This window comes from Macaca nemestrina, chromosome 4 (genome assembly GCF_043159975.1).
Source record: "Macaca nemestrina isolate mMacNem1 chromosome 4, mMacNem.hap1, whole genome shotgun sequence".
Taxonomy (NCBI): Eukaryota; Metazoa; Chordata; class Mammalia; order Primates; family Cercopithecidae; genus Macaca; species Macaca nemestrina.
The window spans coordinates 56,945,394-56,961,939 of record NC_092128.1 but is presented as its reverse complement, the minus strand read 5'-3'; the positions used below and the strand labels follow the sequence as shown (position 1 = coordinate 56,961,939).

At 37.5% G+C, this 16,546-nt stretch overlaps 1 protein-coding gene across 3 annotated transcripts in view; it reads right to left on the bottom strand.

Annotated features, from left to right (window-relative positions):
- Positions 1 to 16,546, bottom strand: part of LOC105475366 (protein tyrosine phosphatase non-receptor type 12) — a 105,519-nt gene that overhangs the window by 29,073 nt on the left and 59,900 nt on the right. For all 3 annotated transcript variants that reach the window (XM_011730556.3, XM_011730557.3, XM_011730558.3), the window contains exons 7-11: positions 15,130 to 15,189; positions 12,218 to 12,360; positions 5,350 to 5,416; positions 1,800 to 1,877; positions 1,600 to 1,698 (exon numbers count right to left, since the gene is read on the bottom strand). In XM_011730556.3, coding sequence (XP_011728858.2) covers positions 1,600 to 1,698; positions 1,800 to 1,877; positions 5,350 to 5,416; positions 12,218 to 12,360; positions 15,130 to 15,189 — 447 coding nt within the window. The remainder of the gene's footprint in view (positions 1 to 1,599; positions 1,699 to 1,799; positions 1,878 to 5,349; positions 5,417 to 12,217; positions 12,361 to 15,129; positions 15,190 to 16,546) is intronic.

Genomic DNA, 16,546 nt, shown 5'->3' with positions numbered 1-16,546 from the left:
ACAAAAAACTAGCCGGGCGAGGTGGCGGGCGCCTATAGTCCCAGCTACTCGGGAGGCTGAGGCAGGAGAATGGCGTGAACCCGGGAGGCGGAGCTTGCAGTGAGCTGAGATCTGGCCACTGTACTCCAGCCTGGGTGACAGAGCGAGACTCCATCTCAAAAAAACCCAAAACAACAAAAAAACAAAAACCAAAAAAACACACAAAAAACAAAAAAACAAAAAACACATTAGATTCTACATTATAAAATATTTGGCTAGATTCAGAACATGTCATAACAGGATTTAATTAAGCTAAAGGCATTGTAGGAGGTTTCCTTGCACAATAATTCCTATGTTAATGAAGGAATAAGAATGAGGTCACATAAAACTTAAAAACCTGAAATTGTCACTTGGCTAATAAAAGAAATGCATATTTCCTAAAACTCATGGACCAATATTAGACTATCTTAACAAACTGAGATCAGCATTTGGTAATAAATCTCTCATTTGGAAAACCAAGGAAGTTCAAACAAATATTCTGGGAGCTGACAAAACCACTTAAAGGGAGAAAAGGAAAATGAAGGTTATAAATTTTGTAATTTATTTTCTCATACTCGGTTTAACAATGTAATAGTTATAGACTCAATGATAAAGATGTAAAATTCTACAAGAAAAAAAAAAAAAAGCTCAGCACCTTCAGGGACAAGGTAGTGATATATAGAAGGGAAACAAGACAATTGGTTAGAAAACAAAGGCAGAAAAGAGAACACTAAAAGAATACAGTATTTTTGTCAGGTCTAGAAGTTGAATATCCAATAAGATGCTATAAAGCTAAAATAACACTGAATTACAACACAACAAAAGGGAGTTAACTGTGGCTCTTTTTAATTCTGCTTAACTGAAAAGCATATACACAAGGCCAGGAATGTTGGCTCATGCCTGTAATCCCAGCACATTGGGAGGTTGAGGCGGGCAGATCACCTGAGGTCTGGAAATCGAGACCAGCCTGGTCAACATGGCGAAACCCCATCTCTAGTAAAAATACAAAAATTAGCTGGGCATGGCGGCGTGCGCCTGTAATCCCGGCTACTGAGGAGGCGGGGGCAGAAGAATCATTTGAATCTGGGAGTTGGAGGTTGCAGTGAGCCAAGATCACGCCATCGCACTCCAGCCTGGGTAACAAGAGTGAAACTCCATCTCAAAAAAAAAAAAAAAAAGAAAAAAAAGAAAAGAAAAGAAAAGCATAAACACAAATAACGAAAACACTTTATACAAAATAAAATTCAAGTACAATCAATGCAGAATTACTTAGGTGGGGGTGGAAGGGAAGAGTAAAGAGAACAATGCAATTTTTTTAAAAAAGTAAAATGTTAATGAATTATATGATTTTTGACATGAGATCTTTCCTAACTTTATTTCATTTAGAACATAATTTATCTTATATTGGAGTCATTAAATAGCCATCATAATAGAGATACAAATAAGAAGGAAATGAGTTTAAGTAAAAATGTTAAGTGTCCTGAGACAAAACACAAGATGACAAAAAAAAAAAAAAAGCTAAATATAACATCTTAACAAAAAGTAAAAGTTTCCTAAAATGTATAGGCCAATAACACCTACCACTCCATCAGCAATTTTCTGAGCTCCATGAATTTCATATAGTTGTAGCTGTTTTTCAAACAGTTGGGCAATAGCTCTATGAACAAGCTCATATTGCTCCTACGAGGGAGAAAAATGATTAAAAAATAAAAAGAAGAAAACATTTTAAAAAAGAAGAAAGCATTTATAAAATAGCAGTTTATAAAGGGAAACAACTTTACCTTTGTTTGTACTGCAGAATGCCTTTGTGTTCTCATTTCTTGTATTAAATTAAAGACATTAAATTCCTCTGGTATTTTCTAAAACAGAAAATTTAATACATAAACTTTGTACATCTATTCAGAAAATAGTAAAATATTCTTCAGCTTATCACATAAAACTTAAATACCTGGTAGTTTACTGCAAACATTTATTGAACACCACTTAATGTATCTCAGACACTGTGCGTGGCACTGTAGAAACAAAACTGTTCTTGACCTTCAGCATTCAAGCTGGGGAGACAGGTATGTCCAGCCAAAGTATGACTGCAGTATACAGGGAATAAAGAGGCTATGGCTAACTGATGAGTGTGTGGAGTTACAACATAGCTGGATATCAAAAGAAGGTTATCCCATAAAAAGTGAAGGAAATATACATAAGCACAGCAGACTGAATGTATAATCTATGTTGGGAATTGAGAAGTTTGATGTAAATAAAGCCTAAGACTAAAAGAAGGAGAAAGTACTCAAAGGAGGAGAGAAAATAAGGACATTTGGGATTAGACTGTGAACATAAAAAAGAGATTGAATTTACTCTATAGGCCAGTATCTCCTGGATTGGCTATATAAGGACCAGCTAAAAGACCTAGGTAAAAATATAGATCCTTTGGCTCCATCTTGGGGAACTAATTATGAAACAACCTAAACAGTTCTTTTGTGCATATGGAATTGGGACTACTGCAATGGGCAACGTTGACATGAGAAGATCTGATATTCACACAATTTTTCCATCAGCGAAGAGGACAGTCTAAAAGAGTGAGAAACTGGTGGTTTACAGAAGCGGAAACATCAGAACGGTTATCAACAAGAATATTTTGGAGTGGTTAAGATGGAAGGGTTAAAAATGGTTTCCAGGTTTGCTGCTTGGAAGTTCTTATATACATCATAAGATTTTTACATGAAGATTTAACCTAGGCTGGGTACGGTGGCTTATGCCTGTAATTCCAGCACTTTGAGAGGCCAAGGCAGGCAGATCACCTGAGGTCAGGAGTTTGAGACAAGCCTGAAACATGGTGAAACCCCATCTCTACTAAAAATACAAAAATTAGCCAGGCATGGTGCTGAATGCATGTAATCCCAGCTACTTGGGAGACTAAGGCAGGAGAATCACTTGAACCTTAGAGTTGGAGGTTGCAGTGAGCCAAGATCACACCACTGCACTCCAGCCTGGGCGACAGAGGGAGATTCCATCTCAAAAAAAAAAAGAGAACTATGTTCAAAATACACAACTTTTATTTTATTTTATTTTATTTTTTGAGACGGAGTCTTGTTCTGTCACCCAGGCTGCAGTGCAGTGGCGCAATCTCAGCTCACTGCAACCTCTGCCTCCCAGGTTCAAGCAATTCTCCTGCCTCAGCCTGCCAAGTAACTGGGATTACAGGCACTGGCCACCATGCCTGGCTAATTTTTGTATTTTTAGTAAAGATGGGGTTTCACCATGTTGGCCAGGCTGGTCTCGAACTCCTGACCTCAGGTGATCCGCCCACCTCGGCCTCCGAAAGTGCTGGGATTATGGCATAAGCCATGGCACCTGGCCAAAATACACAACTTTTATTTATTTATTTATTTATTATTTTTATTTTTTTTTTTTTTGAGACGACGTCTCGCTCTGTAGCCCAGGCTGGAGTGCAGTGGCTGGATCTCAGCTCACTGCAAGCTCCGCCTCCCGGGTTCACGCCATTCTCCTGCCTCAGCCTCCCGAGTAGCTGGGACTACAGGCGCCGCCACCTCGCCCGGCTAGTTTTTTGTATTTTTTAGTAGAGACGGGGTTTCACCATGTTATCCAGGACGGTCTTGATCTCCTGACCTCGTGATCCGCCCGTCTCGGCCTCCCTAAGTGCTGGGATTACAGGCTTGAGCCACCGCGCCCGGCCACAACTTTTAAAATGACCAGATATTTGTTTTGTTTGCTAGCATGCATTTACGTGTCCCTTCCCATTCCAATTTTAATCTTTGACTTTTATGTTAAAATGCGATAGAATTTCAGTTAAATTTTGTTCACTTAAGCATGTTCATTTGAGAATTAGATGATTATAGTTTTTGAGGAAAAAATATTTAACCCCAGAGGGCATTTTAAGGAACTGTTTAACATGTAAATATTTCCTTGTAACAATAAAAAATGGAGAGATGGCAGGGAAAAAAGAGAAATAAGGGGAAGAAGGAAGAAAAAGAGAAAAGAAACATTTTATTAATTCTACTTTGTACAAGACAGAGATGAACAATTCATGGAAACTATAAAGCTATATTAAAGGCGTCTCTCTAGAAGTGAACACATTATGGAACCAGCAAAATAATCAAACGTGTACATAATGAAGAGACTTGTTTTTCAAATCTATCATGAACGCTGTATCTTATTTATCTCTATATCATCCACAGTATCAAACACTATTTCTTGGAAAAAGCAGTAGTAAGAAAACAATCACAACAGCAACAGTAATCAACACTAACAATAAACTGAGTACTTACTATTTACCACACATAGTTCTGAAGAACTTCACAAAAGTTAATTTATTTAATTCTTATGCATTACTACTATGACCCCTATTTTCTGATGAAGAAATAGAGACAGTATGGGATTAGTATTTTGACCAAGATCCCACAGCTAGTAAATGAGAAAGCCAGAATTATAATCTGGGCAGTTTGGCTAAAGTCAGCATTCACAGACTACAATACTATAACATCTCCAGAAGGCATAAATACGTACTGAATGAAATACACTTATAACTAGAATAAATATAAAAGGCAATGGGCCGGGCGCGGTGGCTCACGCCTGTAATCCCAGCACTTTGAAAGGCTGAGGTGAGTGGATCACCTAAGGTCAGGAGTTCAAGACCAGCCTGGCCAACATGGTGAAACTCTGTATCAAAAATATAAGACATTAGCTGGGCGTAATGGCAGGCACCTATAATCCCAGCTACTAGGGAGGCTGAAGCAGGAGAATCACTTCAACCCGAGGCGGAGGCTGCAGTGAGCTGAGATCGCGCCATTGCACTCCAGTCTGGGCAATAAGAGTGAAACTCCATCTCAAAAAAAAACAAAAAAAAAAAAAAAGGAAGAAAAAAAGGCAATGAAAATTCAGTATTGGAAAGGTCAGTAACAGTTTATATCCTAATGCAAGTATTCACTCACCTAGGACACTCTTACACTGTTGACCAATGCATCACATCAAGGCAATATGCAGCAATTATACCTTTTTTCTATCTTTATTTCTTTTTATTAAATCATTTTTATTTTTAAATTATTTTTAGAGATGGAGGTCTCCCTATGTTGCCCAGGCTGGTCTCGAGCTGCTGGGCTCAAGTGATCCTCCCGCCTTGGCCTCCCAAAGTGCTGGGATTACAGGCATAAGCCATCGTGCCCGGCCTTCACTGCCTTTATTTCTTACTTAATAAAATTACTTTGGAAAAAATAACATGTATAATAAAATACGCACTATAATTTACTACAATTAATAATTAAGTTTGAAAATAGTAATAGATAAATTGGACATAATGCTACAAAAAAGTATTCTTACCCCAGCTTTTAGTAAATTCCACGTATAATCTATGGCACAAATGGCACCTGTTCTTCCACAGCCTGCACTAAGGATATAAAGTTTGAAAAAAAATTGATTTTTGTGATAAAACAACTATAAAATAAATGTGGATGGACATGTTAACATTCAGAAACGAAAAGAAATTTGACAAAATTCTACTTAGTAAACAAAATACAACTTACAGTGTGTTCACGGCAACATTGGTAACATAGAATACATATACATACACACTATGATTTTTCCTATACATACATACCTATGATAAAGTTTAATTTATAAATCAGGCACAACAAGAGATTAACAACAATAACTAATAATACATTAGAACAATTATAACAATCTACCACTACTCACTACCTCACTACCTCACTACTCTTGAGGTTTGGGCCATTATAAGTAAAATAAGGGTTATGTGAACATAAGCACTGGGATACCATGACAGTCCATCTGATAACTGCAGTATTTACTATGTGACTAATGGGCTGGTAGAGTCTACAGTGTGTACACACTGGACCATGGGATGATTTATCTCTCAAGCAGGACATACTTCCCTATGCTTCTCAGAAAGGTACAGCATTTAAAACTTACAAATTGCTTACTTCTGAAATTTTCCATTTGATATTTTTGAACTATGACTAACTGAAACTGAGAACAGTGAAGTCTTGAATAAGGAGGGCCTATTGTCTATCTTTTAAGCATTTCATTTAAGGGATTGGGCACAGTGGTTCATGCCTGTTGTCCCAGCATTTGGGAGGCCAAGGCAGAAGGATTGCTTGAGCCTGGGAGGTCTAGCCTGCAGTGAGCCATGATGGCACAAATGCACTCCAGCCTGGGTAACAGAGTGAGACTCCATCTCAAAAAGAAAAACAAAAATTAATTTATGGAACTTCCAAGAGTAAGTGACTCACAGACTAGCTACTAAGTCGTCACTCTGGAAGTCTAATGCTACATCAGAAAATGTGACTAGCTAACAACGTCTTACAGAGACATATTTATTCTATGCTCGAGACGGTTCTTGTGGCTGGGTGCAGTGGCTCACACCTGTAATCTCAGCACTTTGGGAGGCTGAGGCCGGTGGATCACTTGAGGTCAGGAGTTTGAGACCACCCTGGCCAACATGGTGAAACCCTATCTCTACTAAAAACACATAATTAGCTGGGTGTGGTGGCGGACACATGTAATCCCAGCTACTCGGGAAGCTGAGGCAGGAGAATCACTTAAACTGGGGAAGTGGAGGTTGCAGTGACCCAAGATCGTGCCATTGCACTCCAGCCTGGGCAGCAACAGCAAAACTCCAACTCAAAAAAAAAAAAAGGCTCTTGTTTTAGAGTACAGGAGGAAACAGTACATCATTTCAATCTATAGAATGTGTAGGAAAGGTGAAGAAGGCTATAAGCCCTAGAAAATGGATTGAGCAACAGCACTGATTTCATCAAAAGAACAAGACAATGATACGCTCTCATATTCCAAAAAACTAATGGAAACTGGGGAATGTACAGTAACATACTATAGGTTTTTTTAATTTTAAAACATGACAGGCTGGGTTCAGTGGCTCACGCCTGTAATCCCAACACATTGGGAGGCCAGGGAGGGCAGATCACCTGAGGTCAGGAGTTCGAGACAAGCCTAGCCAACGTGGTGAAATCCTGTCTCTACTGAAAATACAAAAAAAATTAGCCAGGCGTGGTGGCGGGTGCCTGTAACCCCAGCTACTTGGGAGGCTGAGGCAGGAGAATCACTTGAACCTGGGAGGTGGAGGCTGCAGTGAGCTGAGATCATGCCATTGTACTCCAGCTTGGGTGACAGAGCAAGACTCCATCTCAAAAAAAAAAAAAAAAAGAAACAAACACACACATGACAAAAGTATTTTAAAGTAACTGCTTCTCAACTAGAGAAAGGCTTATGCATCTTATAATTGAAAATCACTATGAGTAATTATAAGATGTTACTGACATCACCAGAATAATTTTTGGCAAAACAACCCCACAAAGTTGTGTAGCATTTTAATGCATATTTTGGAATGTATACCTATCAGTGGTTTGTTAAACATGTAACCTAAAATTCCTGATAAAAGTACACTATAAGCAACCTAAAATGATTTTTAAAACCTCAATAATAAACATCATCAATTATATTAATTTTTAGTTGTTGATACTTGTGAATTCTGTGCATCAAAACATTTACAGAATTTTAGTTGAGTTACTGGGATAAATTATATATATCTAAAATTTGATAGTTAAAAGTATAATATAAAGATACAGATAACCAGATCAATGAAACACCACAGAAAGTTCAGGAACAGATCTGAGTACACGTAACATTTCTTACATAACAGTGAATTCTCCAGAGGAGATGAGACCATTCAATAAGTGGCAAAGGAAAAGTTAGCTATCAATGAAGAGCAAAAAATTAAATTCTGATCACATACCTTAACCGTAAAAAAATTCCAGGTGGATAAAAATATATATATAGGATATAAATATATTGGATATTTATCCAATAATAAATGTTAAAAAGTAAATCTATGAAAGCACTAAAAACATATGCAAAATATATACACTATTGTGTTAGGGAAAGACTTTCTATGTATAATATCTCAATGGACAAAAACCATTCAAAAATCTGACATGACAAAATGAAACTTATGTATGTCAAACAGGCAGAAGACAGGAAAAACCATGGTACTTACAACATGACTAAAAGTTAATGTCCTCAATATATAAAGAATTTGTATAATTATTAAAAGATGAGGCTGGGCAAATTGGTTCACGCCTGTAATCCCAGCACTCTGGGAGGCCGAGGCGGGTGGATCACCTGAGGTCAGGAGTTCAAGACCAGCCTGACCAACATGGAGAAACCCCAACTCTACTAAAAATACAAAATTAACCGGGCGTGGTAGTGCATGCCTGTAATCCCTGCTACTCGGGAAGCTGAGGCAGGAGATTTGCTTGAACCCGGGAAGCGAAGATTGCAGTGAGCCGAGATTGCATCATCGCACTCCAGCCTGGGCGATAGTGCAAGACTCTGTCTCAAAAACAAACAAACAAACAAACAAACAAACAAACAAAAAAACCCCACCAAAAACCTTGTCTGTCACACAGGCATTTAAAAAGCAAACAAAGGCCGGGTACAGAGGCTCACGCCTGTAATCCCAGCACTTTGGGAGGCGGAGGCGGGAGGATCATGAGGTCAGGAGTTCGAGACCAGTCTGGCCAACATAGTGAAACCCAGTCTCTACTAAAAATACCAAAAATTAGCCAGGTGTGGTGGTGTGTGCCTGTAATCCCAGTACTCGGGAGGCTGAGGCAGGAGAATCACGTGAACTCGGGAGGAGGAGGATGCAGTGAGCTGAGATCGCGCCACTGCACTCCAGCCAGGGTGACAATGCAAGACTCCGTCTCAAAAATAAAATAAAAAAATAAAAATGAAAAGAGAACACCCAGTATTGGGAAAGGTATAGGGAAATAGGTACTCTCACATACTGCCAGCGGTAGAATTAAGTAGCATCAATTTTCTGGATAACACATTAAAAAATGCTCATTAAAATATTTTAAAAGTTTATATACTTGACCAAGAAATCTCACTTCTGGATATTTATCCAGTAATAAATTTATCCTAATAATTGCAGATGTGCTCAAAGATTTAACAATAAGATGGCCACTAAAGTAAATTAAAAACAAAAAATAAAGTGGACACTGAGCTTTTACACTGTTGTTTAAAACAGTTGAGGTGGAGGTTGCAGTGAGCCGAAACTGTGCCATTGCACTCCAGCCTGGGCAACAAGAGCGAAACTCCATCAAACAAAACAAAACAATACTGTATGTACACACACACACACTGAAAGGACACATTCTCGAGTTTTAACAATGGTTATATCTCCAGTGGAACTAGTGGATAGCAAAATAATTTTCTTGCTTTTATGGATGTGTTTTCTAAGTCATTACAGTTAACATATTGTTTTCATTGTCTAAAAATATTTAACGGTCAATTTATTTTTTGATAAAAAGCCTTCCTATATAAATGGATTTATGATTGAACAGGAAATTATTTTAACTAACTTATAAGAAGTGAAAGTAATTTCTTTATGTTTTAATTCTATAATTAAACATATTGTTTATTTTTAACTGGTCAATTCTACTTAATTAAATGGTCAACTAACCACTGAACTAACCACAGAAAAAATTTGTTTTAATGAACCAAGTTGTTAACTGATTCCCACATCTCCACCAGCAAGTTACTTTCCTGGCCCATGAATAAAAGTAGCCCTTTTACTTCATTAATTATAAGCATTACAATCAAACCAAGTGAATAAGAAAACTATCTTCGGTGCTTTGACTCCACTGAAAAAATATTTTAATTATGTAAATAATAAAAAACAAATCTCTAAGTTTGAAAAATCCCATTTCCTTTTTATAACAAATGTGAATGCAGATAACAAGTCCCTTAGAGGAATAAATTGATAGTTGTCTTATGAAATAAGTACTATGACTATAAGGCCTTTAGAAGAATCTAATGTAAACCAAAAATTCAGAGTAGAAAAACTGCCTAAGGATTCAAAAGTAGCTTCTACTATGTAGAAACCCATACCTATATAATGAAATTCCAAAAATTAGGTTTCAAAATATCCTGTATCACCCATATTAAAATGATACCTATATTCCTTTTTTTAAAAGAGATAGGGTCTACTATGTCACCCAGGCTGGAGTGCAGTAGAGCAATCATTGCTTACTAAAGCCTCAAGCTTCTGGGCTCAAGCAATCATCCTGCCTCAGCCTCCCAAAGCACTAAGCCACTACACCCGACCATGACACTTATTGCAAACATTTAGTATTTTCTTGACTAATTCAGTTTTGTGCTTTTCCTTTTAAAGGGGTATTTTCCATTACACTCCTAAATCCATAACACAAATTTAGCTTTGTTTTATGTATTATATATAATGTATACATATATGTGCATACGTATTATGTATATTTAGCTTTGTATTACATATTAATGTGTTACCTATGTATTATGTATTTAGCTTTGTATTATTTGTATCATGAGAATGACCAGATGACAGAAATAAGCCAAAATGTTAGATTAAGAAAAGCTGGTTATTGGCCGGGCGCGGTGGCTCACGCCTGTAATCCCAGCACTTTGGGAGGCCGAGGCGGGCGGATCACAAGGTCAGGAGATTGAGACCACGGTGAAACCCCGTCTCTACTAAAAATACAAAAAATTAGCCGGGCGCGGTTGTGGGCGCCTGTAGTCCCAGCTACTCGGGAGGCTGAAGCAGGAGAATGGCGTGAACCCGGGAGGCGGAGCTTGCAGTGAGCCGAGATCGCGCCACTGCACTCCAGCCTGGGCGACAGAGCGAGACTCCGTCTCAAAAAAAAAAAAAAAAAAAGAAAGAAAAGCTGGTTATCTTACACTGATTTCTCTTAGCTAAAATATATTATACAATTAACCCCCCTTCTAGAATACAAAATTAACTGTCCCCCAAGAATAAACAAATCTCATGTTCATTCCCCCAAAGTCAAAGGCAGAATTTACATGATTTCTTAACACATCCAAATGAGTAATTTTGCAAAACCTAACTGAACTTCAAATATTATTTGAATAAATGAAAATATTTCTATCACATAATTTAAAGTAGGTGCACCTATACTCGTACTTTCACATTCAGAGGTAGCTTAACTAGGTCAGTAATCACTGAATTTTATGTAATGCTTATAATGAGGTAATCTACTATAAAACATAACTTAATAAAAAATGTCTAGTAAATGTGTATCAATCGTTCATATTATTTTACTCTAAGAATGCTGGCTTCCTGCTTTAAATTTTTCAGTAGCTATAAATTATAAAATTTCATGATATGATAGGCAGTGGTGCAAACGTGGAAACTGATGTTCCCCAAGAATAAAAACAGCATTTAGTTTTTCATCAAATCTAAAACACACTTTTTAAACTCAATGTGACAGCTCTGAGATTGGTATGTATCTTACCACCAACGGCTTTTTACAAATGACATTTTCCCCTTATAATTGGCAGTGATTTTTTTACTGTTAATATACATTAATAATTGTGTGTCTTAGAATTGATGATATCTTAGATCAATAAGACCTATGTATATACATCTTACATACATTAAAAAAAGAAAGTCATGTTGCCAGGTGTAGTGGTTCATGCCTGTAAGCCCAAGACTCTGGAGGGCAAAGCGGGACAATCACTTGAGGACAGTTCGGATCAGCCTGGGCAACAGAGCAAGACCTGGTCTCTTTAAAAAAATTTTTAATTAAAAAAAAAGCTAATTCAGTGTGGTAGCACATGCCTGTAGTCCTAGCTACTTGGGAAGCTGAGGCAGAAGGATCACTTCAGGCCAGGAGATCGAGTTTACAGTAAGCTATGATTGTGCCACTGCACTCCAGACTTGGCATCAGAGTGATATCCTGTTTTTAAAAATCTCATGTCAATGTTTATCAGGAATGAAAATTGCTTGGTCATTGTTTCAGGGAAATTGATTAAAAGAAAATACTACTATATTGACTTTAAAAAGTAGAGTAAGATGAGGATCTGAGATTATATGCTCTAATCAGAGCATATAAGAAGAGTATGTTCTACAGCTTTCCACCATGTGAATAATATTTTCAAATAGATGATTTTGTGTTTTAATGCAACAATACTCTAAGCAGTCTGTCAACCAAATGAGACCATATCAATTTACAAGGTCCCAAACATTATATCATGGCTAGGAGAAATTCAAGATTACTATCATATTAATGCAGAAATAAAACCTTGTGTAACATCAAACTTAAATAAAACTTGAATAAAAATATTGTATTTATAAACTTGGGACATTCTTTCGTACCTGCAATGAATACAAATAGGAACATCTTCATGTTCTTGATATTTCCTCATTAAGCTTATCATGTCCAGAATAGAATCAAATGATGAAGGAACATCATGGTCTGGCCAGTTCACATAATGAAACTGATACAGCCTACGAGATTCCTTCAAGAAAAACAGAAAGTCAACAATTATGAAAATACTTTACAAAGTTTAAAGCTGCAGAGCTCATTTAAACTGCCATTTCTAAGAGATTTGTGTGGCATTTAGCACTGCTTTTAAAAAAGACCCAAATAAATAATAGCTGACACTTACTGTTTACCACATGCCAAATATCTAAGGGCTTCACATGTAACACTTTAATTTCCATGAGGAAAGTACTGTTAATACCATCCTCATTTTATAACTGAGATATACAGATAAAATAACTTGCCCAAACTTTCATAAGAAGTGACAAATGTGGGCTCTAAACCAGGCAGGTTCTACTTCCAGAGCATGTACTTTAAACATTACTATATACTGTTTAACTAATCCACACTATTAAATGGATGAGCAATATACCATAAGCACCACGTTAGAGTAGGTTAGAGTAGTAGCCATTGTAATCAGAAGACTAATAGAACATTAAACTGAAAAAGAATGGAGACATGAATTTGTCCAGTCCCAAACTCACTTGTCTTCTTACAGATTAGTGGTTCTCAATACATGGTCTGGGCACTTCCTCCCCTCAACCCTTTTGAGGGGTCTATGAGTTTTAAATAATTCTCAGAATAATACTACAATTTACTTGCCTTATTCTTTAACAGCCAATACAATATATGCTTATATATTCATGGTTTTAAAAAATTTCTCAGTTTTAATTTCAAATATAGTATATACTGAAAGATATAACCCACAGAAACAAAAACTCTTTGGGATCCTCAACAGCTTTGAAGAATGTAAAGGAGTACTGATGTTAAATGTTTTGAGAATGGTTACTGTAGGCGTTTAACAGAAAGAGCAACACTCGAAATCTAAGCAAACCATACTCCAATTCTACTTTTGCCATTTCCTAAATAACTTCAGGTAAGCTATTTAACTTCTTAAAGCTTCTGTATCTTCATCTATGTGCAACGGACATAACAGTATCTGGATATTATGCAGTTAGGAGAATTCAGATGCCTGATCTACTACAGAAATTCATTAAGGTACTTATTATTATTACTGTAGATTAAAAAATTAGCAACTAGTCCAGACTCAGTGGCTCACACCTGTAATCCCAACACTTTGGGTGGTCAACGCAAAAGGCAAGAAGATCAGTTGAGGCCAGGAATTTGACAGCAGCCTGAGCAACACGGCAAGACACCATCTCTATAAACTATAAAAAATTTAGCTGGGTTTGGTGTCTCATACCTGTAGTCTCAGATACTAGGAAGGCGGAGATGGGAGGACTGCGTGAGCTCAGGAGTTTGAGTACAGCCTGGGCAATATATAGTGAGACCCTGTTGCCAAAGAAAAAAAAAGTCAGGGCGCTGTGGGGGCCTCAACTGAAAACAATATATATCTCAATGAAGACTTAGCTTTGATAGTGACGTTTCTTTAACAAATTGTAAACTAGTAAAACAGGGTAATAATTATATAAACAATGCAATAATCTGCTTACTGCAATAGAGGAAAAATATTTGCAGCAAAGAAGGCATAACTATTCCAAATTTAATAAATTTAGGGTGTGTTACAATTAATATTACTTTATTATGTAATGTGATAAGCATAAATGTCAAGATACTAAATATCACACTATCATTTTCATCTTCAAAACTAAAATATTAGCAAATTTCATTAACTATGTTAAATAACATAGTATACTATTTATATAGCTTGTTTTTTTAGTAGCTAAAAGTTGATTAGTTTGCAAAGACATAAAAATTAGCTTCACACGCTTTAAAAATAAAAATTGCTGATACTTTTTTTACTTATAAAAAAACTATAAAGCAGATATAAAGCAAAATAATAATATATATAATATATATTATTTATATTTTGCAGATATAAAGCAAAATAATTTTCTAGCAAACTCATTTTACCAAATAAAACATTTAGGTGCTAGTAAGTATTATATTTTCTATCTTAAAAAAATTTTATTTTTAGTTTTTAAATTTATTTTATTTTTTTGAGACAGAGTCCTGCTCTGCTGCCCAGGCTGGAGTGCAGTGGCGCCATCTCGGCTCATGGCAACCTCTGTCTCCCAGGCTCAAGCAATTCTCATGCCCCAGCCTCCCGAATAACTGGGATTATAGGTGTGCACCACCATGCCCAGCTAATTTTAGTATTTTTTAGTAGAGATGGGGCTTCACCGTGTTGGCCAGGCTGGTCTTAAACTACTGGCCTCAAGCAATCTACCCGCCTCAGCCCCCTAAAGTGTTGGGGATTACACACGTGAGCCACCACACCTGGCCTCAACTTTTATTTTGGATAAAGGGGTACATGTGCAGGTTACATGGGTATATTGTATGACACTGAGGTCTGGAATACAAATGATCCTATTACCCAGGGAGTGGGCATACTACCCAATAGGTGGCTTTTCAGCCCATGCTCCCCTCCCTCTCTGTATCTTCTCTTTGAAAACTATTCTCTATTCTCAAAACCATTTTTGAGAGTCTCGCTCTGTTGCCCAGGCTGGAGTCCAGTGGCACAATCATGGCTCACTGCAGCCTCAACCCCCCAGGCTCAGCCTTCTGAGTGAGTGGGACTACGGGCACATGCCACCATGCCCAGCTGACTTTTTTCTTTTTGTAGAGACAAGATCTCACTATGTTGTCCAGGCTAGTCTTGAACCCCTGGACTCAAGTCACCCTCCCACTTCAGCCTCCCAAAGTGTTGGGATTACAGGCATGAGTCACTCTACCTGACCTGAAAACTATTCTTAGAGACAGTCTATAAATGGTAAATACCTACATTTTGAAATTCAAGTAAGAGTGTCCTAATGAAGTAGTCTGTTCTCGCTTGTTCATCCTCCTAAATAAAGAGAAACATTTGTAAGTCAGTGAAAACGTTAAAACAAAAAGACACATCAAAACAAATAAAATACTTGTGTCAAAGTCCACAATATAAAATTAACCTTTAAAATTCCAGATATACCTGATAATTATTTTAGAACTCTAAAAGTCATCAATTTGTAAATGTCTGAAGTGATAGACACACTAATTATCCTGATTTGATCACTCCACATTTTAAATTATACATACATGTACCAAAATCACGTGTACCCCATTAATAAGTATAGATAATATGTGTCAATTAAAAATAACGGCAAGAGGGAAAAAAAAGCTAGTAAGCCATGAAAAGATATGGATGAACCCTAAATGCACATTACTAAGTGAAATAAGCCAACCTGAAAAGGCTACATACTGTATGATTCAAACTATATGACTTCTGGGCCAGGCGCGGTGGCTCATGCCTACCTATAATTCCAGCATTTTGAGAGGCCGAGGCAGGTGGATCACTTGAGGTCAGGAGTTTGAGACCAACCTGGCCAACATGGTAAAACCCTATCTCTACGAAAATACAAAACTTAGCTGTGCATGGTGGCGTGCACCTGTAATCCCAGCTACTCAGGAGGTTGGGACAAGAGAATTGCTTGAACCCAGGAGGCAGAGGTTACAGTGAGCTCAGACAGTGCCACTGCACTCCAGCCTGGGCGACAGAGCGAGACTCCGTCTCAAAACAAACAAACAAACAAAAACAAACTATATGACTTCTTGAAAAGGTAAAACTATGGAGACAGTACAAATAATGACTACCTAGGTTTGGGAAGGGAGTGAGAGGAATGAATGAATAGGTGGAGCACAGGACGTTTAGAGTAATGACACTATTCTGTAAGATACTACAATGGTGGAAACACGTCACCATGTATTTCTTCAAACCCACAGAATGTATAACACCAAGAATGAACCCTAATGTAAACTGTGAACTCTTAGTGATAATGACTTGTCAGTGTAGGTTTGTGAATTGTAACAAAGAGACCGCTCTGGAAGGGAATGTTGATAATGAGAGGGCTACATGTGTGGGGACAGGGTGTATATAAGAAATCTCTGTACCTTCCTCTCAATTTTGCTGTGAACCTAAAACTGCTCTAAAAAAAAAAAAAAAAGTCTTGAAAAAGTTAGGCAGCGGCTCACACTGTAATGCCAGTAGTTTGGGAGGCTGAGGTGGGTGGATCGCTTTAGGGGTTCAAGACCAGCCTGAACAACATGGCAAAATCCTGTCTCCACAAAAAAAATACAAAAACTAGCTGGGCATTGAGGCATAGGCCTGTGGTCTCAGCCACTTGGGAGGCTGAGGTGGGTGGATCACCAAGCCCAGCAGTGAGGCC